This window comes from Agelaius tricolor, unplaced genomic scaffold, assembly GCF_023055355.1.
Source record: "Agelaius tricolor isolate 1412-34295 unplaced genomic scaffold, bAgeTri1.0.p SCAF_9, whole genome shotgun sequence".
Classification (NCBI taxonomy): domain Eukaryota; kingdom Metazoa; phylum Chordata; class Aves; order Passeriformes; family Icteridae; genus Agelaius; species Agelaius tricolor.
This window is the reverse complement of record NW_027269269.1, coordinates 897765-925082: the sequence shown is the minus strand read 5'-3', so window position 1 is coordinate 925082 and position 27318 is coordinate 897765. Positions and strand designations below refer to the sequence as shown.

Below are 27318 nucleotides of genomic sequence, written 5' to 3'. Positions count from 1 at the left end.
TAGCTGCTAATTGATGCTAAGAGAAGTCAAAGATTCTGTTGTCATCCACTGAACAGGCAGTTTAGATGTTTATGCATGAGGACCTGCTGACTTGCAAAGAATGGTTAATGAAAACAGGACACTAATTTGCCTGTTCATTGAACTTGCAGGTGGGAGACAGTTGGGAGGCTATCAGAGTAAACAGATTATCCTTTTCAGTCAAAAAGCTTGTCTTTCTTAATTGCTTAGATATAAATTAATTAAACTCCTTGGGGTGGTGGTGGGAATTTCCAAATAGTAAAAAGGTATATAAATGAAAAAAATACTTCCTGAGAAGTTCAGAGCTATTTTCTATACAACAGCTTTTTGTGTGTGACCATAGACTGTTCCATTTCCAATTTTGAAAGGGCAAAGCAGAAGTAAATACTCACAAGTTCAGCTTCATGGACCTGCTCAGTGCAGGATCAGCACAGATCCATTCTGCGAGGGGGAAGGCCGGAGCACACAGCTGGAGTGGAGGACATAGGTTACCCATCACATGAGTACAGGACTGACAGTGATGCCTTTTCCTGGTTTTGTATGCACAAAATAATCAATGCAAAAAAAAAAAAATTGCATGTTTGAGAGCAGACCTTTTCCTACAAACACCAATTCTCTTTCCTGCTGAAAGGTGTATAAGACAGAGATGTTCATTTGGGGGAGAGGGGGCCAATGGGGTGATTGATCAGAAGAAGAAAGAATCACACTTGGGGATTTTTGGGCTCTTAAGATTGTTCTTACATGCATTTTACATATGTTGTAGCTGTAGTAGTTGAATGTGTTCAGTGTCTACTCCATTTTACATGAAAAGGTCCATTCTTCTTTCTGTTTGATGTGTCTTCCACCCCAGCAGAGCACTCAGTAGAGTATGTCTGGCTGCTTTTTAGTGTGCAGTGCAGAAGTTAAAATTTGTGTAAAAATATCCTTTCACTATGCTTTTAGGAAGAAAAAAAAAAGGGTTTTATCTCAATCACTAACACAGTAGCCTGTAATAGTTCAGTAGGAAAAACAGGCCTAATGGTTGCTGAGATTAGAAATAGCTTTAAGGGGCATTATATGTCATTATAACATGGTGACATAGTGAAGCTTAATAGGCGCTACAACATCCTTTTGTTTTTATGTTTCCCTGAACACTCAGTTCTGTGACAGGTGGCTATTCCTGTGTAAATTTACCCAATTATACTTGTGTAGCAGCCCTGAAAAAGCCTTAATACATTAACCATTAAAAGTCACTGACAGTCTTTGGAGAAATGTTTTTGTGTGCCTGTGTGAATAGAGGGTTTGAATGATATGTTGTTTTTTAGGTAGTTTGTAAATATTATATTTAGTTGATGCATGTAAATATGATAAAATATACACTTCCCATTGCATAGTTAACATATTCTGTTTTATTATATTCTATTTGTGTTTTCCCAAGAGCTATGAGAGAGAGGAAGGAAGTTAAGTTTTAGTTGAGCATTTTGTTTTGTAGGCTTAAGTGACACAAACCATTTAGATGTTTTTATTGAGAAACAATGGTTTCAAATATTAAATTCCTTTACTATTTATCTCTAACATGTTTATATCATGGGAGTTACCAGCATGAACAAATATAGAGTACAGAATTGAAGGCAGCACTTCAAACAAGAAATAATAAGGATGTTTAGTTTAGTGATTAAACGTTGAAATGTTACTATTGAGAATCCATTCTTCTGAAATTTTCTAATGTTTTTTGATAGTTCAGTAAGCTACGGGCCCTTTCATATTAATCAAAACTTTCTTTATTCATATTTTGTTGTTGTAGGCTTTGGCTCCAAAGCCAAACTATTCATCTAAGATTTGGAAGACATTTTTGTAGAATGTATATCAACAGAGACTCAAATAAGTCAACTTATATTTTAAAAAGACCTCTTTGCCATTCCTGAGTTGGGTGGGCAAGAAAATCAATTGAAGTAAAATTGTACCATGAGGCTAGAAAACAGTTTTAGGATTTTTTGAAAACTAATTAAGTGTATCTCCAGGTTAAATAGACTACTCTGGAATCTATTGCCTAGAGACAGTGTCATATTATTACTCATTTTAACCTTTCTTTGCAAGTCCTGAACTTGTGGTATGCAGTAAAAACACCTACCATGAGTATAAATGTATTTTATGTAGTATCTGCCATAGCAACACTGTTGAAAATACTGCATAAAATGAAAAGGTGAGATTTTTAAGGATATTGGAACTAAGCAAATAGAATAGGCAAGTTGTTTACAGTAGATGAAAAGAAATTTTCTGTTGCATAAAGAAAAATTGCTGTTTTCAAAGGACACTTGAAGTACCTGCATGTAATTGAGTTGCCTTTGAATTTACTCAGTAATGTCTCCCTGGCATGGTCAGTTGTTACTCTTATCCTGAATGTATTCATGCTTTTATATTTTAGGACTTCTTAGACAACAAAACCCCAAGCACGTTTCTATCTAGCCCTTCATCTTTATTCAGTTCTTTATCTATTCAGCACTCAGCACTAGTAATAAGTAGTAATAAGCAGTAATAAGCTCTACGCTGAGTTCTCTCAAACCTCCAAACCCCACACACAGTCGTACATGGCTGTTGCCATTCACTGCAGGGATACAACGAGTGACTCTGGTGTGGGCACCCCACTCCCAGAAGTGGGAAGGTGTGTGCAAACACTCTTGTCTGGGGTCAGGTTGGGTCCTGCAGTGGCTGCAGGGAGCACCAGTGGCAGAACTGTCCTAGGAAGGAGTCAAGGGAGAAGCAGCAGCAGCAACGCAAACAGGGGCATGAAGGGGCAGAGACAGCTGCAGCAGCAGCTGCTGCCTGGCAAAAGTGTGAGGGGAAGGGAACAGCAGAAGCAGCAGTAGGTGCAGGATGGGATGAAGGGAGGAAAAAGGCCTCAACTGAAGCCCTAAAGCAGAGACATTGAGAAGTTATGGCAGCAGAAGGCTTCCTGGCTTTTGGCAGTTCTCCATGCCAGCTGCCTTCTGCTGCAACCAAGGCTGCTGCATGGCCTATGAATGTTTTCTTTTGGCCAGTGCACCAAGCCCTGGTGTAGCACCTGCAGGAGGGCACATGATGGCTTGTATTGCATTGTCAAATGGAGGCATCTTCTTCAACGCAGGCCTGCATCCCCTGGGGAATGTCATCATCAGAAACTCAGGTACCTGGGAGGTGTATGTGCTTCCCCAGATAGGTTACAAGTAATGAGGACATTTTCAGGATTGCAGTTCCTATCTCAGGTTCCCAGAGCATGGTTTGTCTTGTTTAATTGTGTCCCCCTTAGAGACAGCATGTGATGAGGAATCCCACACCTCATTTCTGCCTGAAACTCTGCTCTCTGAAAGCCAAGTACTGCATTGTTGGTCATGGAAACACAAAGCTTCTGCATGCTGAAGCCCTTTTTGTTGAAATTGATGTTTATCTATGGTAACACAAGTCTTCTGAACAGGATCAGAAATTTCTTGATTAAAAAGACAAAAAAAGGGGGTATTGATTTTTTTTTCCTAAACAGCAGTAAATTCTTAGTATGCTGATTTTTCCAGGACCCATGAAAACAAGAATCCTTTTCCTTTCAAATAAGTTGAACACTACTTTTGAAAGTTTATCTGCTGTCCTTTTCAGTGAAAAGCAATAGACAAAAGAAGCATTGTCCTCCTGTGAGATACAACTAGGCAGGGTAGAACTGACTTACTGATTGAGGAGGAGGAGGACTGTGGGTGGGGTGGTATCCTGTGTGTTTCTCAGGGTTATAAGGTTTTTTTATGCAGGTGTTCATCACCAATAATCTGTCATAAAGTTGTAATTAATAGCTGTTGTGCCCATAATGTAACCTGGAGGATTTGCTTGAGATATTGGAGAAAACAATGAAAATACTGATGGCTGTTCTGGGTAAATCAGTGACTCAGTAGAAAACATTTTGTTGATTTTTGTATTTGCTAGGTAGTCAGGGGATACTGCAGTCACCCCACAGTTGGCCTCCTTGCCAGCTGGCATTACAAGTGGGTCAGCATAATTAATTTCAAAATCAGTCAGCAGATTATACCAGGCAACATTTGCTTCTGAAAGAAACATGAAATAATAGAAATCTTTGGTCCAACTCAAGTCTCTCCATTTCCTTATCTCATCAGCTTTACAGATTTCTTTATTTTATATCTATTATCCCCTGGCAGGGATGGTATTTTGCCTGCTACTTTAACAGATGCTGATGAGTGTAATAGTTTGTTGAAAGCTGAACACAAAATCTCATTCTGAGCTGATGGGAGAGTCCCAGTCTTGCAGCTGTAGGAGAAGAAAGAGTCATGATTTATAGAAGAATAAGGCACTAGCACATTGCAGACACCAGAAACAGTAGTGTAATTCACAGCAGAATTGTGATGGTGACAAGTGATGTGTTTTTCAGAATGTCATCTGCCCTCACGTGTTGTTTATTTTCACTGTGGTGTAGGAGATTCATGTTTTGTGTACTGTTGCATGCATCTAGAATATTGGCCTGTGTACTTCTCCAGGTCTCAGTAGTTCAGCCTGCTTGACAAAGAAGCCATGCAGGTGAATGGATGTTCACTCATGGTTTCTCTGAGTTGGACAGTTCTCTTTGGCTTTTCCAGTTATTCTGAGAATATGACCTGAAAATTTGCTTCCATTCTGAAAATACCTTTTTTAATTCTTTTAGTGATAATTTTCCCCACTACTGTCTTCCTTAAAAATGAACTCTATGGTCTTTGATTCTTCTAAGACCCCCTTTCTTTCAGTATGCTCTGCGTGATGCATTATATCTATGGTCATGTTTGTATTGCCTGGTAGTTTTATAACAAGAAGGGACATCATGTAACAGAATGACAGAATCACAAGGTTGGAAGAGATCTTCAAAATCATCAAGTCTAACCCATGCCCTAACACCTCAACTAAACCATGGCACTGAATGCCACATCCAGTCTTTTTTTAAACACATCCAGGGATGGTGACTCCACCACCTCCCCGGGCAGACCATTCCAGTACTTCATCATCTTTCCATAAAAACCTATTTCCTAATGTCCAACCTGTATTTCCCTTGGCACAGCTTGAGATTGTATCCTCTGGTTCTGTCAGTTGCTGCCTGGTGAAAGAGACCGACCCCCACCTGACTACAACCACCTTTCAGGGAGATGTGGAAAGTGATAAGGTCACCTCTGAGTCTCCTTTTCTCCTAAATAGAGCCCCTTGGTTATGTATTGGGGAAACATTAGGTGCTTTTTAGGATGTTGTAAGAATTTATCATTGGTGTGAGCACAAACTCAGATGTAATGAATGGCCAATCCTTCTCTTTCATGAAAAGACACTAAAATCACTCAAGACAGTCCATCAGTATTGGCTGATACATATGCAGAGGCCTCCTTTGCATATGCAGCAATTGTACTGGTATCTCCAGGATGAGATCAGGAGGCACATTATGTGAGTAAAAAATCTAACAGAAAAATAATAGTATAATATGATAGTATTGATCTTAAGTAATGCATATTTAATATATTTTCTTTCAGGAGAAGCCACTGACCAAATCTCTGCAACGAGGAGAAGATCCCCAGTTTGATCAAGTAAGACACTTGAAATTACATTATTTCCATTCCTCAGGCTAAAAGAGGAGTGCATTGGAAGGCATTCTAGAGTCCTTTTACTGTTGTTGCATACTGCAGAAGTAAAATTTCTTGATGTTCTTTGGGTAGATAAATGATAAATACTTGCCTACCCATTCTTGGATATAAATTGTAAGAATTTTTCCTCTGTTTCCAAGGTCAATATTCTTCTGCCATAGAACTTGATCCTTTTATAGTGTATTAGGCACATACATTGTTTCTTGTGTGTTTCCCCTGATGGGGATCTTGAAGCCAAATTTGTATCTTTTCAAATCATGTAGTTTTTGAAACAGGTGTGTGGCTCCCAATCTTTCTTTTATGAGGTTTCTTTTATAGTTAATGTGAGGGCCTGTAGAATCATGGTTGTTGCCATCAGCCTCATCAGTCTGGTTTGCCTCTGTAGCTGTGACTCAGCATGACTTATGTGTGTGCTGCCCTTCAAATAGGCTGAGCCAACCTGTTGTGTTTAAAATTAAATACAAGTTCAATTGTCAGGATTAATTTTATATACATATTCTTTTCCTTCCTGTGGGAAGAATGTTACACTCAAATGGGAAGTAAAACAAATTAAGCCATCCAGATGCAAACCTTGTGATACTGTTCCTGCAGTACATTAAACAAACTCATAATGGGTGGCCGTGATTTGATTAAATATTTATGGTTTAGCAAATTTTGGCCCTTTAAAAGGAAGAATTGGAGGACTGATACTTCTCCTAGTAATTGGTAAATAGACAGAAAATTGAGTAATTAAGTCAAGATCATTTAATGAGAACAGCAAAAGCTTCCTAGAGTGAAACAACTGTGTGTTTACTGCTGTAGCAATTTACTCTGAATTCAGGAGGAAAAAAAAAAACAGATGCAGATCAAACACCAAGGTGAATTTTATTATATTATGACATTCATATATCTTTCTATCCACATATCTGAAGTCCTACCTATATGCAGAGTTGGCAGAAAAGTACAGTGGTGAGATTGACTTACATGTTTTGTCAGAAAGCCTCCTTTCAGGTGCTTGAAATTTTAAAACAACCTATTTAAGCTGAAATTTTCAGAATTTGTCAGCCTCAGGCCAGGTTGCTGGCAATGTTTCCCTTTTCAGCTTTCACATTGTTTTCTACTTAAATAGCATTTCCATTTTGAGATGTTCTGATGCTTGTGGGATTGATGCAGGCCTGTGGTCAGCAGATGGGGCCTGAACCTGGCTTACGAGCCCATTTTCAAAAACATGGTTCATACTTACTAAAATTATTTTAGTTCAGCTAAATGCACAATCATATAATGATTTTAATTGTATTCAGAGAGTTTGCATTCAAAATTTTGTAGTGCACAATACAGATTTGGTAGAACTGAGCTAGAGTAGAGACAGGAAGACAGAGCAAAAAGTATTTTTTTACCTGGCATGTTTCACTCACTAGATTATGTGAGTACATTGCATTATAAGCTGTTTTACAAATGATAACGTGTCAGTATTATAAAGTTGTCATGGAAGTATGGATAATAAAATGAAGGTGTGGTCTGCCTGGGAAGCTCAGAAGATCTTGATGTGTTGTGATACCACAACCCAAGTAAGAAGGCATGTGCTTTTAAGTGAAACCACTCAAGTTTTATTTTTGAAGTTAACTCAAATATTTAAAGCATTTATGGGATGAGGGAAACCAGGTTGGTGGTAATCCCTTACTTCCCTTTTCCAGTTAGGGTGCAGAAATGTTTGGTGTTTATTTCTGAAACCCAGTTGTCTAGCAAAAACAAAAAATGCCAGCCATGACATTCCTGATATTTTTACTACAGAAATGAAGAGGGGAAAAAAAGGGCAATCCCTATGAGCAAACTTCTTCAAGGAGTGTCTAATCAGTTTTACCTTCAGTTTTAGGGCTTTTAAATGACAGACAGTCAAAGGAATCTAATTTTATTTCTTTTGACATTATCAAAATTATCTCTATTCAGTTTAAGTGAAATTGATAAGCAATGCTGAAGTGAGTAGGTCACTAGTTACTTTAAAATGTCTCAGCTCAGTCTTCTAAGGGTAAATTTAAAAACAGCAAAAATAAGGCATGACCTGATTTAAAACTTGCTTTTTTGCAAGCCAGCTTCAGAGGTGGGAAAAAAAAGCCGAAAAAGTAACTTAAAAATGAGCAGAATGGCACTTTGGCTACCCAAAGTAACCAGCACCAAGTTTAACACTGAAACCCCCAAACCATTTGAGATGGCTATGAAAGCATTTCCTACTACCCCTGAATAGTTCTGTCTCTGTTTCCCTGAGAAAGAGCAATTTTTCCTGCCCATTCTTAGACACCATTTTAGGAACACTGGTTGTGGTGGTGGGGATGGATCCAATGTCTGGAAACCTGACTGGGCCAGGGCTGTGTCTCTCCACACAGGTGTAGTGAGTGTCTCCTGTTAGGCAGACAGCATGTCTGGCTACCAATTGCATCACCCTCCTCCAAAAAATAATAGGATCTTGAGCAATGTATGAAGTGATGATACATATCCCAACTTGCCGAATGCCTCACCATTGGCCAACAAACTGCATTCCTTACACTCACTGTGTTTTCCTTTCTAGGTGTGTATGTGTATAAAGAAAACATATAGAGGAAATTATGTAGGTTTTTTTCATATGGTTTTAAATATTTTCATAGTATATTTAAAATCATGTTTTGAAAGTCCTTGATTAGACAACTCTAGTTGCCTACTGGCAAAGAGCATTACAGCTCCAGCATTAGCATGCTCTGTGTCCCCAGTTACAGAGATGTTATTAAACATTGTACTAGTGAACTATGACTTAAACTTCCTATTACAGGAAACCATAAAGTTGCAGTACATGAAAAGATCAAAAGCTAGCAAAAACCCATAATTCTCCAAGAGGGTGATCCTCACCTAAGGAAACATTTTTATTACTCTTTTCTCAGCCTCTACTAATGTATCGTTTGTTCTTACCACGGTGTATAAATGTTCCATGAACTGACAACACTGGAGGCAGAAGAAGGGCACTGTATAGTCTTGGACTGAGCTACAGACTGCTTTCCATATAAAAACACAAGATGAATGTAATGTTTTGGCCATGAAAGTGAAAATTTAACAGGAAGGCTTAGTTTTCATATGAAGCTATCTGTCAGAGGAGCCTGTTGCAGAAGTTTCAGCATAAACTGCACAAAAGCTTATTCTTGTTACAGTTTTACTTCTCTCTTCTTTGAAGTGCACTACTTTGGTGACTCCAAATTGGAAAGGAAAAACATTTAATCTTTTATGTACTTTTAGGAGAGGAAACCAAAAAAAAAAAATCAGCCATGGTAAAGAAAGGAAACTAAAATAAATAATAACAATAATAAAAAAGAGGAAAATGTAATAAATAAAAGAGGAAAATGTAATAAATAAATAAGGCACTAAGCAGCATACTATGATAAAGTGTCCTTTTTCATAACAGCCTAAACATGATTAATTATGTGCTGATAATGATTCTTATCCAATATTATTTTTAGATGTAGTTGGGGAATACTGATATCATTGTCATTGCAGCAGCACTGCAGTTGGCTGCTTTTGTGTTTTCCCTTTCCCTGAGTTTTACACATTGTCCTTCATCACCAGAAAAAGGCACAAGGTAGAGAAAGTATAAGAAATGGTGGTCATGGGATCATAAAATAACCTTTGGCTCCTGGTCAGAGATTTGGGTTCAAGCAGTGTGTAAAGAAGTATATCTGAAGGCAAAATTGAAGGTAACACCTTCAGAACTGAATTTGCTGTCCACTAAAAGTAAATGGGTTTTCATGTAGACTGTAATGCTGGCAGTAAAATAGCTATAAACATTGGTAGTGTATAAGCATGCTAGCTGAAATTACCCATCCATAAAATTATGATACTAAAAAGTCCTTCTTTCTTTTTTTTGCCTCACAAAGCCAAGGCCATTAATGAAAACTAGTGAGTTCAACTTGAATAGTTATCAGTTTTAACCATTTCCAGGTTAAAACTTCATAGCACAGTCCAAAAAAAAGCTGAGAACAAAGATGTGAATGAAAGGAGATCTCCACGATCACAAATGCATTCAGCAGCATTGATAGAAAGTGTAAAACCTTACTTGTGCTTGTCCATTATTTAGAATCTGCACAACAACAATTTGAAGATAAAATATGCAGACACTCTGTGAAAAATAGAGTCACAAGAAATAAACTGACTGTGCAAAAATGAAGTACTGCAATTCTGCTTTATTAAAATGGCAATAAAATGCCCATTCAACATATATATTGATTGATATATGTGGTATAGAAAAAGAATGCCAAAAAATTAATGATACTGCTGGAAATTGGGTGCAGTTTTGAATATATTTGGTGTTAAAGCACATATAAATTCATTATAAATAAAAAAGCACATATAAATTCATTATACATAAAAAAGTAATCATATCAATTTGCTGTTAGTGGAAACCTTTCATGTATTTGAATTTTGATAATATATCAAGACTTTTATGAAAGTATATAAATTGTAGTGAGCTGTCTGAGCAGAATTTCATTAAATTTACTCTTGCATTTTAATCCAAAATAAATATTAAGCATTTACATAAATTATATTTAATGCTCTGTGAACACAGGTTTCAAACAGCTCCCTGCTTGCGCAGCTTTCTTATCCTTAAGCTATACAGTAGTTAGTTCATTTATGATGGAAGAATATGATCATTTGTCCAACAAGGACATATTTGTACATCTGTGCACTCCCTTTCAGGAGCAGCACAGAGCTAGAATTCATCTCACTCCTGGACTTACTTCCAGTAAATGAAAGGGTTGAGTAACCGGCATGCTGGCTAGACTTCCCTCCCTTCCTGTTCCCTGAGAGCCAGGTCTTTTCCCAGTCCACCCTTCCTTCCTGTCTTAAAAGTGCAATGACAGAAAGATTAAAAAAAAAAAAGAAGGAAAAATAAAAAGCTATATTGACCTTTTATCCCAAATGAAGACAGACACTGTAAATTCAGCAGAGAAAGTATGGCATGAGAAGATTTAACAGGAATCACTTTGACTTTTTCTGGTGAAATTGTTTAGGTGGGATTTAGAGATCAGCTGTGACAAGTATGTCAGTGAACATGCAGGAAGATCTGATTGAAACAACTTTTCATTTATAGTTAGCTACTGTGATTTCTGAAAAGATATTTAGGTCTATTTGAGGATAGACTTTTTAATAGGGCCCGTGGACATTGGACAAAGACTAAGGGTTTTAAGTTAAAAGAGGGTAATTTTTTACTAACTAGAAGGAAGATATTTTTTACTGTGAGGCGGAAACAGGTTGTCCAGAGAAGATGTAGATGCCCCATCCCTGGAAGTGTTCAAAGCCAGGTTGGTTGAGGCTTTGATCACCCTGGTCTAGTGGAAGGTGTCCTAGCCAATGTTAGGGAGGTTGGAACTAGATGACCTTTGAGGCCTCTTCCAACCCAAACCATTCTGTGAGTCTATGATTTTATGGTTCTTTTCTAGTCTTCGCTAGGAAACCCATTTTCATTGTATTTCATCATTAACAAGCAGCGTTGTGCTAACTTCATAAAAAGTTTTGTAAAAACAGTAGAGAAGTGAGTCGGTAGTGTATAGTTTGCCCCGACACCAGGTGACTGATTTTTTCTGAGTATTTATCTGAAGGCTTAACACTAGAAGGCTTTGGTATAATTGAGCCTGAAGTCCTATAGTAATTCTTTATGAAAGGCCTCCTGTCACTGCTGCAAGCATTTGCTTCATGATGTCTTCCACAGCAACTTGTTTCATATTTCAGGTAATAAAATCTATTGCAGACTAGATTGAAAGTTTTCCAAAATATTGCTTTCATGGAAACTTTTAATTTAGCAGGGGCAGTTGTTATATCTTTCTAATGCAGCCTGTTTAATTTTAGGCCATAATACCTGAATAATAATACTTCATCCTCAAAGTGTCTCATTGACTTTAATCCACAATGTCACTGTGAATTAGTTAAATCCTGAGGCTGAAAAACTACAAAAGAGATTCAGTTACTCATCTAGACTAAGTGTCATCCACAAAGTTCTCAATTAAGGTTATAGTAATATTTGGGAATGCTTGCTCTGCCAGTTTTGCTCTGGTCTTATTCACACAGCACTCACACAAGTTTGGTGTTACATGAGACTCTATTGTTTTTCCTCCAGCATTTGATTTAAGTTTAAGCAGGTGGGTAAACCTGACAGTTAATTACATAATCAGTGTACTTAGCATGTAGTGCACACTTCAGCTCTTCACTCCTGATACTCAGCTCTGCAAGATCAAGGCCTGCATGATCTTATGGTGGTCAAAAATCTCCAGATCACTAATTTCTTCCCTATTTTAAATAGTTGGTTTTTATTTTCTTAGAATGTGCACAAATACTGTAGCTGTGAACGTTCAGTTGCAATACATATATTATCCTCTTGTATAATTGGGGGGGGGGGGGGGTGGGAAGGGTTCACCCTGCTTGTTGATCTTTTCATGTTTTGTAACTTTATGGTTTCTTGTAGTAGAATGTTTAAGTCACAGTTCAGGCCAACATGCTCAGTAACATTTTTGTAATTGGTGACACAGTTAATACTGAGTGAGCAGTAATCTTCTTATCCAGTATGCCACTAGAGCTGTTTAATCAGCAACCTTTAAGAAATAATTCTAAACTATTTTTTGTTTATTTGTGCCCACAATAACACAAGAAACTCTAAACATTTTCCTATATATAAAAGAGAAGTTTTCAGGTTTTTTCCTAAGTTTTCAGGTGTGGGAGCCTATGAGTAAGATACATCCATCTGCATGGTCAGTTGATTAAAATTACTGCAGAACTTGTGGTGTTTCTCAGTATATTCCGAGTTTCAAGGGAGGCATCCAGTAGTCATATACAACTCCTCCTGGAGGCAGTACCTATAATTCATTACTTTTTCTTTTCTTACAATCAGTTTGAACTCAAATCAACATTGTGTAACAAATCAAAATAACCTGCTTGAAGAACTAGATGATTTTCTGGTATGTTGAAAGATGTTAAACATGATTTTAATGCATTTTAATATCATCAATATAAAGACTTTATCAACATGCACTCCGGTGTTGCATTTTTGTTTTTGTTTTATAGAATCACAGATTCATTTAGGTTGGAAAAGACTTTTGATATCATCAAGTTCAACCACAAACCCAACACTGTCAAGTCTAAGCACTAAACCATGTTCCTACATGCCATGTCCACACATCTTTTAAAGACAGGAAATGCAGAATATTAAGTCACTGCTTGTACCATAGTTCTCAAAAAATGGATGAAAACAAGAAAGAACCATTGAATTAGTACTCTTTTTAAGGAGGAGAGAAAACCTGGACAGCATTTTATTTGTTGATTTGTTGTGTTTTCCCGATAGGTTATAAGCTCAATGAGCTCACTTTCAGAATATTGTCTACCCTCTATCCTGCGCACTTTGTTTGATTGGTATAAAAGGCAGAATGGTATAGAAGATGAATCTCACGAGTACAGACCTAGAACAAGCACTAAATCCAAAAGGTATGTTTTTGAATATGTGTAATTGATAAATTCTAAGGTTAAGTGTGTTACAGTTCATCCATCAGCTTTCGTGAGGTAACAGTTGCTTGATAATTGTGTTGTTTTTCTGCTTGTTCCTGGAACTCTTCTCTCGGCTTCTTGATGGATGGAATAATTATGTCTTTCACCTTATGCTCCTCATAGTTCAAACATAACAGTGCTGTTGTAATTGCCTTACAGATATTTTGGATGCTTTCATATTTAAATACCAGTTTGTATAAACTGTATTTACTCAAGTGATAGAGCAATAATTCTGTGCCACTTGGAAGAATTTTTCTTATATAGCCTTCTCTTTACACATTAAAAAATACACTAACACCTACCCTCAATCTGAAAACCTGAGAATCAGTCAGGGAGATTTAGCAGCATACCTCTTTAAAGTAACAAGCAGCACCCAAAAATAATGATGTCCGTAGTTCTTTAGTGATAAGGCAGCAAAGTCATCTTGGTTATATTGAGGTCTGGCAATGTGGTTCAATATTCTTCAAACTTTGAGTTTTTCTGAGTACTTCAGTACTACATTTACATGCTTCAATGACACAGCAGGAGAATGAATACTGTCAGACCTGGTGTTCAGAAATGTTAAGGAATTCTTCACATTGGGATTATATTATAACCCAGTAACTACAAAAGGCAACAGTTGCTGGAACAAGGGGATGGTGGCTAGGTTTAGATACCAAGGTAAAAATGAAACTGAATTAGACTCTTTATGTCAGTAGAAGTGGGCAGTATGAAGACACAGTTCATTAATTAGATGTCTGCTTTTGGGTGAGATGAATCCTTGCCTTGAATTGCTTCTTTCTCCCAACTTGTTCCACGACTACCTGCTCAGAAATAGCTGTCTTCAGGAGCTCCACCCAAAATTTCGTTGAAAGTCAGTTAAGCAGTGAAACACGACCACTCTGTCAATGGGTGGTGTTACAGAAGGAATGAATAACGAGTCATTTCTCCAGTTAATGTCAAACCAAAGGAAACCAAAATGCAAATAATTTGCCTTAACACTGATCAAGTTGTACTCTCAAATGCCTGTTTTATTACAAACACATAAGTCCAATTGAAATCACTAAAACTCTCAATGTTAATAAGAATTGTGCCAAATTTACACAAAAATCTCACTGGAATCATGTTAAATGCTTCAAATGGATTGCAGAACTGTTTCTTTAATGTTTAATTTTACAAAAAAGTACTGTATATTTCATGTTATCTTTTCAGTACACTTTGAAACTTTAATCATTTGATTCAAATGGGTATTTTTTGGTATTTCTGTTGGAAGCTATTCACCTCAGACTTCTATTCCTCTGTGTTGTTCTGTACAAGAAATGTGTTAAAAGTTTGACAAGTGTTGCCAAAGTTAAAAAATTAACACTGGAAATTTTTTTAAGAGATAATACAATTTGGTAGTGAATTCTTCACTGGTACTTTTAAGGCATTTGCCAAAATTCATGACAAGTCTAAACATGAATTTGATAGCACAGTTACGTTTGCTTCCAAAGTGTAATTAAGAATGGTCTAAATGGTGTCATCAGCAATAAATTTAAATTAAATTGATTTGTTAGAATACAGAATCCACAAGTTTCCTTGGTTTTGGTTTTTGGTTTTTTTTTTTTTGTTTTGGATCTTCAACTGGAAGAAAAAGAAGGAGGAAATGGATAGGTGATATATAAGCATTTGAAAGAACATCACAGTAAAAAAATTAGATTTGGTCTGCTTATCTTAGATTTTAAGAGCATAACAGTACATTACTTACTGAAATTCTAGACTGCAGTTTAAAAGGTAGAACACAATTCCCTGTTATCTGTATTTATGCAATTGAAGAGGGCATATAATATGAATTATGACACTTCTCCAAATACTGTGTTTCTTGGTTTGATTTTGCAGTGATGAACAGCAGAGGGACTATTTAATGGAGAGAAGAGATCTGGCTATTGATTTTATTTTTTCTTTAGTATTAATAGAAGTTTTGAAACAGGTAGGAGTTCTCAAATTGTCCATTAACTAATAAATTATGGTAATTAACAATGCAAGTGAATTTTGGGATTCTTCTTTCTGTTTGCATCTTTAAGATTATAATAAATTCATGAAATATATCCTGCATGCTTCTTCATTGCTGTTTTTCTTGCACCTGTATGATACATAGCATTCTGTGCTCATACTGACCTTACTTTGCCATGTCTTTGGAGCTAAAGTATTTATCTTCAAAACTAAATAAACATAGAATGGCTGTCTCATTTTAGCTATTTTGTTAGCTACATGCTATTTTAACTGATATATTTCTGAATGGATGATATCCCTCAGTAATACTAGCATATGTGTACTTGTTATCTTTTATTTTATGTTTCCAGATTCCACTTCATCCTGTAATAGACAGTTTGGTAAATGATGTTATTAACTTGGCTTTCAAGCACTTTAAGTACAAAGAAGGGTAAGGCTCTTTTTCATGCAAAAATTCTATGAAAAAGATACTTTCTTATTTTTGTAATAGTTGTGGTTTAAACAGTATGTTTTCTCAGCTGAGAATTCTTTCTTATGTCTTGCTAGGTACCTTGGTCCTAACACTGGGAATATGCACATTGTTGCAGATTTGTATGCAGAAGTAATAGGTGTTCTAGCTCAAGCAAAGTAAGAAAAATTCAATATATTTTTTCCTTTATAAATATGACAAAGTCTGCTTGCTTAGCATGTGAATATTCTGATTTTCTCACTTTCTTCAAGTATTCTGTAATAAGTTATTTCAGTTCAATGGTCTTCTATTTATCCAGATGTTCTAGAACATAGGCCTCTAGGGAATCACAGGCTTTCTGCATCTAGTCCAGTGATACTGAATAAATTCAACTCAACTACAGCAGCATTATTTTTCCTATCTCAGCAATGACGTTTGTAGAAAGCCCAAAGGGCTGAAGAGAGCTATTTTAACTAGCTTTTTTGTAGATGCTATTTTTTCTTTAGCTGGGCAAACCTATAAATGGCTATCCTCCTGCATAGCAACAATGTTAAGGCTCTCTGCAGCTATTTCAGCTCAGAACTTAATGCATCTGCTTCTGAACCCTTCGTCCTTCTTAGAACAGATGACATAAAACATTTTGTGGGTCAGATCTTAAATGTTGAATTTGGAAACAGTCAAACTCAGGATCTCATGTAGCCAATATAGCTTTTCATTGTACACTTAAACCACAAACTAGGTAGAGATGAATTTTACTGCCCTGATGTAATGCTATCTGTCTCCTGACACTTCGGTGTTGCTGAGGCTGAGTCTCAGCTCTACAAAACCAGTCAGTTTGGCTTGATGTGGCTAAAACAGTTTGAGATTCTGGAAAACATATAAATTCAGCTAAGGTCTTACCTGGGCCTCTGAATTGGCTGGTCAAATGCAAAAGGAGAAGTTGCATCTGGATCCAAAGCTTCACCTTGACCGTCAAAGTTCTGACTGGTCTTGCTAAGATGTTTCTATCACTGAAGGGCCTCTTCCTGCTAACCTGTTTCTTTCAGTTCATTTGGGTTGTCACTCAAAGGGCATAACAAAAGGTTGTTACATACTACACCCACCAAGACAATTAGAATCTTTCCATTTTGTCTCAAAAAGGGCAGGAGGTCCTGTTGGATGCTCTTTCCTTATATCATTTTTATGGACAATGTGTTTCCAGAGACATCTTCAATAGATTTGTGGGGGAGACCAAAAATGATCACAGAACCCTCTACCCCAAGTTATTGTAGTTGTTAATGCTTAAGTGTTACTGTAATGGCTACTAGGGAAAAAAAAACTGAAGGGACAAACTGCCTGTATGAATTTTCAGGCCTATAGTATAAACATTTTCTTTTGAAAATATTACATGTACTTGCCAGATAGCTATCTTCTATCATGGATTTTTGAAAAACATTTGAAAGGGTTATTTAAATGACATTGTTAGTTCTTATGTAAAAGGGATGCATGGTAATAAAATAATTTGAAAGATGTGGTTATCTAGAAGGACTAAGATCAGGCTGTATGCTTCCTTTTCTCAGTTTATTAGAAGTGAAAGAAAGCTAATAAAAAAAAATCTATTCACATACTGAGCGAAATGGTACTTTTATACAACCTAAGTTTTATCTTCTTTAGGTTTTTCCTAATCTGTATACCTTACAATACATTTCAAATATTGATTTTGAACTTTTTGAAACTAACCAATCTGAATTCATAGATTTCCTGCTGTAAAGAAGAAATTTATGGCAGAGCTAAAAGAGTTGCGGCATAAAGAACAGAGCCCATATGTAGTTCAAAGCATCATCAGTCTTATAATGGGAATGAAATTCTTTCGCATTAAGATGTATCCTGTGGAGGACTTTGAAGCTTCTCTTCAGTTTATGCAGGTAAAAATTTTAAGTACACAGCTGTGGTTTCCCAGACCTTTCTGAAAGGACTAATCTTTATTTTCCGTGAAATATTCTAGGAGATTTTCCATATGTCATTTCCACATAAACCTACATGCAGCTACTTTCTGCTTATTCTGAACCCCATACCAGCTTTTCATCAGTCATATACCTCTAGTCCCTAGAGCTCACCCTCCAGCTAGAAGAGGTTTTGTTCTGTAGACCCCAGCCCTTCCACCCCACTATTGCACAGCTGTCCCTTGCCCTGTGTCCGTGCCTAGCTGTGTCTCCCTAGCTGCTCACTGCCTCCAAAGTGGATCTTCCAATACTCACACAGTTGGCAGAAAAGAGAGGAACTTCTAATGGAGGAAGACACTGAGGAAGAGACAGAAAACTGAGGCAAATGCAGGATAGAATTTCATTTGGACATGTTGTCTCCTTCGACTACACCTTCACCCTGCTTGCTGTACTGTGCATTCTGTACCCTCCTGGTTTAAAAGTCACTAGTACAGAACATAGTTTGATTACAATGAATGCTTTAAATTAATAGATTACATAATTTTGTAAAAGGCAAGAAATTACGTCATGTTTCAGAGTTCTTGCTGGTAATGTTCAATTGGTTTTGTTCTCACCAGCAGGTTTCTTTAGCATATTCTTTCAATTCCCCTGTTTTTTCTTGGGACCACCCACATGGTTACATGCTTTGCACCCACTCATCCAGTAAAATAAATATTTTATATAAACCTCCATGTAAAGTTTAGTGTATAGATGGTGTAAATGGAAGAAAAAAAATCAATGTTAGATGCCCACAAGTAAGAATTTGGCATTGGAATACAAATATACAGGCATACAAACACATTGAACTTTTTCTTTTAAGTCCTGAACAGGAAGCACTGTCTATTTCAGCTTTGCAATATATTCTAAACCATATTTAATTGCATATTTAACAACACAGAAACAGGTAATTTTTCTTCTACCTTACTCTTAATTATGTAGACACATACTAGCATGTATCAACTTAGTTTAAGTTATCAAGAGCTGGCAAAATACCAAAGTAATGTGTGTTCAGTGCACTTGACTTGATGAGTGAATGGGGTTGTGGCTCACCTTTATCCAGTGTTCACTACTATTAAAATCTGTGGTAAAAATCCTATACAGTAAAACTGAAATTTAGATCTCTGCCTTCCCCTGCTACAATATCTCAGTACTAAATGAATTCTTCTATTTACTAGTCTGCATCATAAGATGCACTTGTGCACGTGGGAAAACATCGTTTGCTCAGTTTGGTGAAGTACCTTTCAACTCTTTGGGCAGTTTGTCTGTTTGAGTATCTCCATGCAGTGTTTCACCTAAAACCTCTGTCACACAGTGCTGCTTTAGTAGAGAGAGATGCTTTCAAAGGGTGAACTAATTTCAGGAGTGAGCTCCAGAAGAGCCTGTCTTCCCCCAAAGAGTGCAGAAGCACTTCAGGAAGGCTGGCTGGACTGACTGAAGCCATGTGTTGTATAATCCTGTTAGCACACAGGAAAAAAAGTATGCATAATCTGAGGTTTAAACTGCTCTGCATGACTGTGAAGGAAAAATGGTCAGTGGGGACCCTCCTCCTACAGTCAGGGGCTGTTTGGGCCTTGAACCCAGAGAAAAAGTAACTGGGGCAATAGAATTTGTCATCCTCAGAGAAGTTGTACACACAAGTGGGTGGATGCTTATCTCCCCTCCCTCACTTCCTGAGCAACACAGCTGTCTGGAGAGTAGTTCACTGCATGTTTAGGACAAAGTCTGTTTTTATTTTTTTCTTAATCCCCAGATGCAGGCTGGAAATTGTCCTCACATAGCACAATTCCATATTGACCCGTAATATGCAACGAATCCTAGCAATGAAATTCATCCAAAAATATTTACAATAACATTGTTCATTGCCCTGTGTATCTTAACCAGAGAATTATGTTCCTTTTCTGCCTTCTCAAAGCATTGTGTGAAGCACTCCATGTTGACTATTAGTTTTGCTCCTGAAGATACACACAGGGCATGAGGTCAGCCCCTGAGTCCAACTCAATTTCCAGTCCAAAACACCACCAGGCACAGCTGGAGTCAGTGGAGACTTTCTGGATTAGAGCAACAGCTCCTTGATCTTGACTTATGTCCTGCTTTCTGCTTGCTGCAAAATGCAGATTTAGAAGTTAAGAGGCAAATGTTTTCAGTGGGATTTGCAGGATAAAAATAGTCACTAACACGTGATTCACATTCAGCAAACATTCAGGGGTCTTTATTCCAACTGATAAGCAATTTATGTTTCTTGTATTTTTTTTTAAATTTAGGAATGTGCACATTATTTCCTTGAAGTCAAAGACAAAGATATCAAGCATGCACTGGCAGGACTGTTTGTTGAAATTCTTGTCCCCGTAGCTGCTGTAAGTTTATTTTTGATTTTGTTTGCATAATATTTTAAAATTAGATAAAACAGCTTTTGAAATAGTTTTTTTTACTGACATTAAATTTTATTTCAGGCTGTTAAAAATGAAGTGAATGTCCCCTGTCTGAGGAACTTTGTTGAAAGCCTGTATGATACAACGCTTGAACTTTCATCACGAAAGAAACACTCATTGGTTAGTAACTCTAAGAAGCAGAGGTTAAAATTTATTTTCACAAATATTTCTGAGCAAGACCCTTGGGAAATTGCAAAATGTTTTATTTGCATTTGCCTGTAACCAATACATTTCTATTTGCAGGGAAGACTATTGTGTTTCCAGACAATAACTATACTTATTTTACTGATAATACAATCTAAGTTAGTCTGAATCAAATATGTTGTCATCTTCTGGTTCTGTGATTATCAAATGGTTAGGTTTTCTCGTAGTTTTTATGTGTAAACATTAGGAGAAGAGGAGAAAGAATAGAGTTCACTTCTTGTCAAGCGAGAACAAATGAGGCGTGTGGGAACAACTCTTTAATGGGGCTTAAATAATACATTGTAGGAAGGAAAAAATTTATAACACATGCCCTTTTAAATCCATAACCTGGCTACTGTGTAGCTCCCTATTTCATTTTTTTTCATATGAGGTGAACAGTGGCACTGCAGTGTATTTTTGGAATCATGAGTTGGTCTGAATTAAATGAGGATCTGAGTCAGTTTGATGCTGGCTGCCTTAAGCAGTCTGTCTCTCCAACTGGGTCAGCGCCTGTCAGCAGTGTGGCATTAGCTAATCCATTTTGAAGTCTTGGGCCTTTTAAGTAAAGAAAGTTTGTCATTTGTCCTCCCTCATTCTAGGGGAAAGTCAAAAAGACTTCCCTGTTTCCAGTTCTTTCGGCAAATGCTGGTCACTGGCGCTAGCAAAACTGCTGGGAGGACTGCAGGAGTGTGCTGGAGCTTTCTGCCTGTTACAGCATTCTCAGGGGACAGTCAGAGCATCCCCTGAGGTGCAGTCCTGATCCAGTTTGAATTAGTGGGAGGCTTGAGATGGATTTCTGATTTGACTCTGCTTGTGTTCGTGTGGCTCTGTTCCACTCTATTGAGTTAATAAAACATTGTTGGAACTGCAGCAGGGTAGAGCTTTTTTGTACAGTTTTTACATTAAATAGAACTTCCCAAACTGTGGCCATACTTGCCAAAGTCAATACTACATTCTTGAGAAAGGATTGCACAGCTGGGCCTTTGCATTTGATTGCTTGTCTACACATACCACACTGGAGGCTACACAGTTAAAAATGACAAAATAGAATAGATTCTTGTGAGGGTGTGATTAGAAATACAAACATTGCAAGGAGGAGGAGGGGAAAGGCAAACAGTTGACAGAAATAGCTGCAGTGCATATTTCCAGACTTCCAGGAAGAAAGCACACTCCTTAAAGTCTGAACTGGACCAAGATCAGTGTTTGGTGAATCCATGCACTCACTGTACAGACAGGATTGGGGTAGTCATCTTGCTTCATTTTCTATCTAAAAGTACCTTGTATGAGCTAGTCATTAAGGTTCCTTGGTAGTGAATGGAGAGAATTAGGAAATTCCAGGTTTATCTTCCCTCCTAGGGATCTTCCTTAGGATGGGCTGTAACACTGTTGGAATGTTACTAAACTCTGTGATCCAGTCAATTACTAAATTGTATAGTAAGAAAGTCTTCTGTGAGAAGATTTCAGTTATCCTGTCCCATATGTATTTTGGAGATGATTATAAAAATTAAAATTAATGTATATTTGCCATTTGCTCAAGAAATTAGCCTAGATATGGACAGTTTATGTTACGTCTTAGGGGAACAGAAACTGAGATTTAGAATGTGTTTATACTTTGAATGTGACTGAAGTTGGAATTTAGAGATAATTTTTAAAATAATTCATCTTAAAGTGAATGTTACCTTATTTTTTACTAACACCTTTTATGTCCTGACTGGAGTTATTAACATTCAACTGAAACCTTAGTCTTCTTCAAATAGCTGAGTCAGTTTCCAAATCATTAGGTGCGTTTTAGCTTATTTTTTAGTGTGTTGTTTACAGGTGTTAAAGTAAGTGTTGACAAAGAGACTGGGTTATGGTATTTCAACTTCTGTGTTCTGCTTTGCTTCCTTTTTTTTTTACTTCACAAGCTGTAACTCCCAGCGGATCCAGGCATTCCCTGTATTTTAACACAATTCTTTGACATGTCTCGCGGTAAATATTGTGACTGCAGATTTTGAGGAGTAATAGTCATCTGATTCACAAGTTCCAACAATCTCTGTGGGTCCTGTTTTCATAATAATAAAGTTTAGTTATTTCCATGCTTTTATTTCTCAGTAAACTGGCAGAACTTAGCCCTGGGAGTCTGTAAAATTGTGCCCTATCTTACACTGCTATGAGTACACATGTGGTTGGTTTTAGTTCATCCTTGAAAGGTATCTGTAACAGCTTTAGAGAAGGCTCCTTTTAAATACTACTGCTTACTAATGTGTTTATGTTGGCTAACTTGTATTGCACAAAACAGAGGGGTTACAACTTCAGTTTACAGTAGCTCTATTAAATTAGTTTTGTGTGCTGTAGACATGCAAATAACACTTTATTGACATCCATTTCCTGTTTAGGCTTTGTACCCCTTGGTAACATGCCTGCTTTGTGTCAGTCAGAAGCAGTTCTTTTTAAACAGATGGCATATTTTCCTCAACAACTGCCTTTCCAATCTCAAGGTTAGTATCTCTTGGTTTTAATATTGTATTCAGAGTTCAGTATGCACTGTAGATCTGTTGCATAGCCTTTTTAGGTAAATGTGCTGAGTTATTGCTATCATCTGATTCCATACATAACTTTATTCCTGACAGTACAAGTTCTTTAGCTGTGCAGGTTTTTACAGCAGCAAAAAAATATTCTTAGGTCTAGTTTGAATTTCTACTGTTCCTCTAACTCAAAGCAAGACTGAGTCAAGCACCTGTGAAACAGAAAAAATTGCTGATGGAAGTTAATAAGTTGAGTGACGTACCAAAACTGAGCTAGTAGTAGTAGCTTGCTATTTTCACATAAGCATTGGAAACAAAGAACTTGTTATTGCTTTTTCAAAATGGAACTACTTGTAAGACACTGATCCCATTGCTTATTTCACTCATGTTAACTGTTTGCATTACAAAAACCCTAAACTGTTTCAAGTTTTTTCCTCCATGTAGCCCTTCTTATTCTCTTACCATATGTTAGATCTTTGAGGTTTAAGGTTAGTTTTCCACTGCAGTCTGCTGTGGTTTCCAGGCTGCACGTAGTGTTCAATGCACATGTGCTAGTTATCATTGCTGCTCCTCCACGTGCCTTTTACTTTTGCAATAACTTGTGTCCCATGCCATGCTAAAACTGCAGCCCTGTGAAAGGATGCTCCTGTGCCCACCTGAAAAGGGCAATATAAGAAACACAGTGAAGTGATTAGAGCAAATGAAGGGCCTCCCTACTGTGTCTTGATGAACCAGTGGTTTGGAGGCTTCTGCTAACAGCACACTTCAAACTTCACAGAAACTTCACATTTCAGCCACTTTCTCAGCTAAGAGACAAATATCTGCTCTCCAAAAGTTGAGTTCTCAAGCTTATCAAAAAGGTACATATTACACCCTTTTTTGCTGTTGCTTTCTGTCCATACTTCCTCTCTGTCTTAGTGAAACAATTTGTATTGGCTCTCTTCATATGGATCCTACTGTTAGAATAGCTCTTCAGAATGTTCAGTCTGCCTAAAGATTTCTTTTTGCCAGTACTTGAATACCTAACCTTCAGTGAGTATGTATTAGAATCTTACTTGCAAAGAGATTCAGAAAATAACCTTGTTGTTATTGAATCTAATTTTATGGGGTTTTATGCAATTGTACAAGCTTCAGAAAAGGCAAAGCCAGATGGGAATATATATTTTTCTGAAAATTGAGGAGATGGTGACAAATTATTTGAAACCATCAGAGAAAATATAAGAAAAGTTGGTCCTATCTTACTGATTGAAAATAAAATTGGAATTTATCTTGCAACCTGTAATTCATTGATATATGCTTTGATTTATAGGGCTCTCAGATTGGTGTTGTGGCACCCATTCAATCTTTACTTTGAGGAGAAAGTAAGGTAGCTGAATATGTGGCTGAAGTAAGAAAGTGATTGGCCACTCCTTCCCAGTACAGAGAAAGAGATGCCCCAACCATTGAAACAATCTTTTGAGGCTGGCACCTCAAAACCCAAGCCAAACTCACACAGCGGGAGGAAAAGCTGGAAATCCATCTGTTAGAGGGAGAGTTGTGCACATCAACACCATAAGCTTGGACAAATCTTACTCATGGACATGCCCTTAATGTCCCTGGATGTATTGTGGGCTTTGTATCATCTTCTTAATCCTGTTTCTGCCATGCAGCTTACTGATCTGACAAAAAACTGGTCTACTATTTTTTGAAAACTCCAATGATACTGGTCTCAGCCCTTTTCTCCTCCCTCTTTCTCAATGGCCCTCACAGCTAAGTACCTCCTCAATGGGCTATTTGGACATTTGCTAACAGATAGCTTCCTCCTCTGCTACACAGTCTCCTCTGCTACACAGCCTCTTGTTAACTTAACTCAGCCACAACCTGCTGTTTTCTTGAAAGCTTTGGAATAAGAATAAATTTTGATAAACATACTTCATCACTTGTTGAAGAAATAAAATTCTCAGGTCTGACTTGTACAAGGACTGACATGATTATACCTGAGGAAAAATAGATTGGAAGTAAACAGGTTAATAAACAAATTAAAGGTTAATAAACAAATTGATTGTAAATGATTTTATTATTTTAAAATCCTGCAGAGATTAATATGCCAAGTAAACTTTGACATTCCTTTAAGTACTTATTCCAAACATGTGTGACAACCATTGTATGCTGCTATAATAATTAAAAAATATTATTCAGTTTTCTGTCCGTATAAAATTTTATTGTCCATATAAAATGTGTTGTCAAGGAGTTGAATGGAAATTGGGGCCTAAAAACAGTGTTTCTGTTCCTAAGCTTGTGGCAGATACCACGCTGAAAGTTGAAGTTGTCTCTCATATCACTGGCAAATTGTCCTCCTGTCATTTTGCAGGACCCAGACCCATACACATTCAGGAATTTCTGATGGCATCAGTTGCAGTTTCTTTGATCAAACCGCAGTCTTTGATCTGTGGCTCAACATTTGTCTGCCAAAAATATCTCAGATTTTTGCTGTGGAGATTTGCCCTGTGGGCCAGGCAAACCTTATCTCAGGTCAAAGTGTACTGGACTCCTGCAAAGTTTAACCCAGCAGATGGCTCAGCATGTGGGAGACCATCTGATTGGACTGCACTTACTTGTTTCTTACAACTGCCACAGAAACAGAAAACTGCATATGACTGAACAGACCCAAAGACAATCCTGTACTAGTTTCTAAAAATAAACAGCAATCCAGACAGATAAACCAATTCAGTCCAACTGATCACAGATGCCATGTTAATTAGGCCTGCCTAAACATCCGCTGATTTTTGTCCTTTCACTTTTAAGTATGTGTGGTACATTCTTTTATCTGTTCTTAGTGCCAAGTCTCCACCATAGTGCAACAACTTTTGAATTTATGTAATCCACTGAATAGGAGTTTTTATTTTCATAGTCAAATTGTGGGGGTTTTCAAACAGACATTTTAAATTGTAACATGTATCTAATTTAACTAACTTGATACTTGGGTTTTTCAACAACTTTAGTAGTAACAGAAGCAGGTTGGATGCACGAGCATCCTACAGCTACAGAAATGGAGCTCTGAGCAGTTATGAGGCCCTTTTTTTTTGTAGTTTCATTATCAAAATGCTGAATGTTGGTCTCCTTTAAGTATAAAACTTCCTTGCTAATTTGTACCTGAAATTTTTCTTATGTGATATGTTTCGCTAGAATAAGGACCCAAAAATGGCTCGAGTTGCACTGGAATCTCTCTACAGACTACTGTGGGTTTACATGATCAGAATTAAATGTGAAAGCAACACAGCTACCCAAAGGTAAAGTGTATTTATTTGTAATTAAAATTCATTGTAGAGTGGATGTTGCCAGTGAAGAGGTTTCATAATTCTCCTGAATTCCTTCAAACTACCTATCTCTATCGCAAAATAAGAAACTCAGCTGTACATAACAAAACATTCCCTCTTGTGGTACTGTCAGTTACAGAATGAAAATAGCTGTACAAAGTGTTTCTGCTTTTGGAAAAATTAGAAGTAACTCCTTGTTCAGTGTAAGTTAAAAATACTTTTGTGGTGGCCATTGACTGGTTAATTTACTTGTAATGTAGTAATGAAATAAAATAATTACACTGAATTTGTAGCAAAGGATCAGAACAAGAGACCCCATTACATTTTCGCTTCAAAAGAAGTTTTTTCTGGTCTTTCTAAATGGAGTGTCATGCTAAATGAAGGTCTGCAAGGTCCAAAAATGTCTAATATTCATTTTTCTTTTGCAGTCGACTTATTACTATTGTCACAACCCTTTTCCCAAAAGGGTCCCGTGGTGTTGTGCCAAGAGATATGCCTCTAAACATCTTTGTGAAGATAATACAGTTTATTGCACAGGTATAGGAGAGTATATCTTGAGTATATCTTTCCATATAATGAACAATTATGTTCCCAATAACAAATTAACAAATAAGTAGACTTCTAATGACTGAATTTTTTACCACCCTGTTGACATTATCTTTCATCCAGGGAATGATGAAATTATTATACACTGAGCTGGGGCAAACGTGTTTTGAACAACCGGTTTTGATTAACCTCATTCCAGTGAAAATAGATTAAAATGTGTTCACTTAACTCACAAGTAATTTTTGTCAGTTTTTTTAATTTCCAGCAAGTCAAAAAATGCATTTGTTGACACACTCTGACTGTCAATAAAGTTCGAAATAATAGGCCGTGTTTCATCCTGATACTGAATCATCCCTGGTGTATAGGACAATAAGTTGCACTGCTTTCAAAGTAAGTCAGATGTCAACCAAGTTCAGCATGGAGCTGACACATGTAGTTTTCATCAGTTCAAATGGGAACTGCTAAAATAGACTAACCTGCAGTGCTGGAAGTTTCATCTCTTTTATGACTTAAATTCAGAAAATTTTCCCATTGAGCAAAGCACTTAAGCATGTACTTAAAATAATCTCTGAATAGGAATGAAGCAAACAGATGCTTAAAATCTTCCCTTAACTGTGCCATCTGTGAACAAGCTCTTTTTATGTAAAATACTGTGTTAGTGCCATAATTACTGCAGTTTAAATGAAATAATTAAAAGCTTTATTCCCAAAATGGATCATTTTCTATTTAAATGCTATACATTTTGGATTTTGTCAACATAAAGCATTGTTAAAAGCTTAGATCTGATAATATGTTCTACATACTTCTGAAAATCTGTTTTTCCATA

At 37.0% G+C, this 27318-nt stretch overlaps 1 protein-coding gene across 7 annotated transcripts in view; it reads left to right on the top strand.

Annotated features, from left to right (window-relative positions):
* The window catches only part of FRY (FRY microtubule binding protein), a 223782-nt gene that overhangs the window by 104490 nt on the left and 91974 nt on the right, over window positions 1-27318 (top strand). For all 7 annotated transcript variants that reach the window (XM_071433956.1, XM_071433957.1, XM_071433955.1 and 4 more), the window contains 11 exons: window positions 5514-5567; window positions 12952-13091; window positions 15009-15099; window positions 15473-15552; window positions 15669-15749; window positions 17306-17474; window positions 19793-19885; window positions 19982-20080; window positions 22522-22623; window positions 25816-25919; window positions 26375-26483. In XM_071433956.1, coding sequence (XP_071290057.1) covers window positions 5514-5567; window positions 12952-13091; window positions 15009-15099; window positions 15473-15552; window positions 15669-15749; window positions 17306-17474; window positions 19793-19885; window positions 19982-20080; window positions 22522-22623; window positions 25816-25919; window positions 26375-26483 — 1122 coding nt within the window. The remainder of the gene's footprint in view (window positions 1-5513; window positions 5568-12951; window positions 13092-15008; window positions 15100-15472; window positions 15553-15668; window positions 15750-17305; window positions 17475-19792; window positions 19886-19981; window positions 20081-22521; window positions 22624-25815; window positions 25920-26374; window positions 26484-27318) is intronic.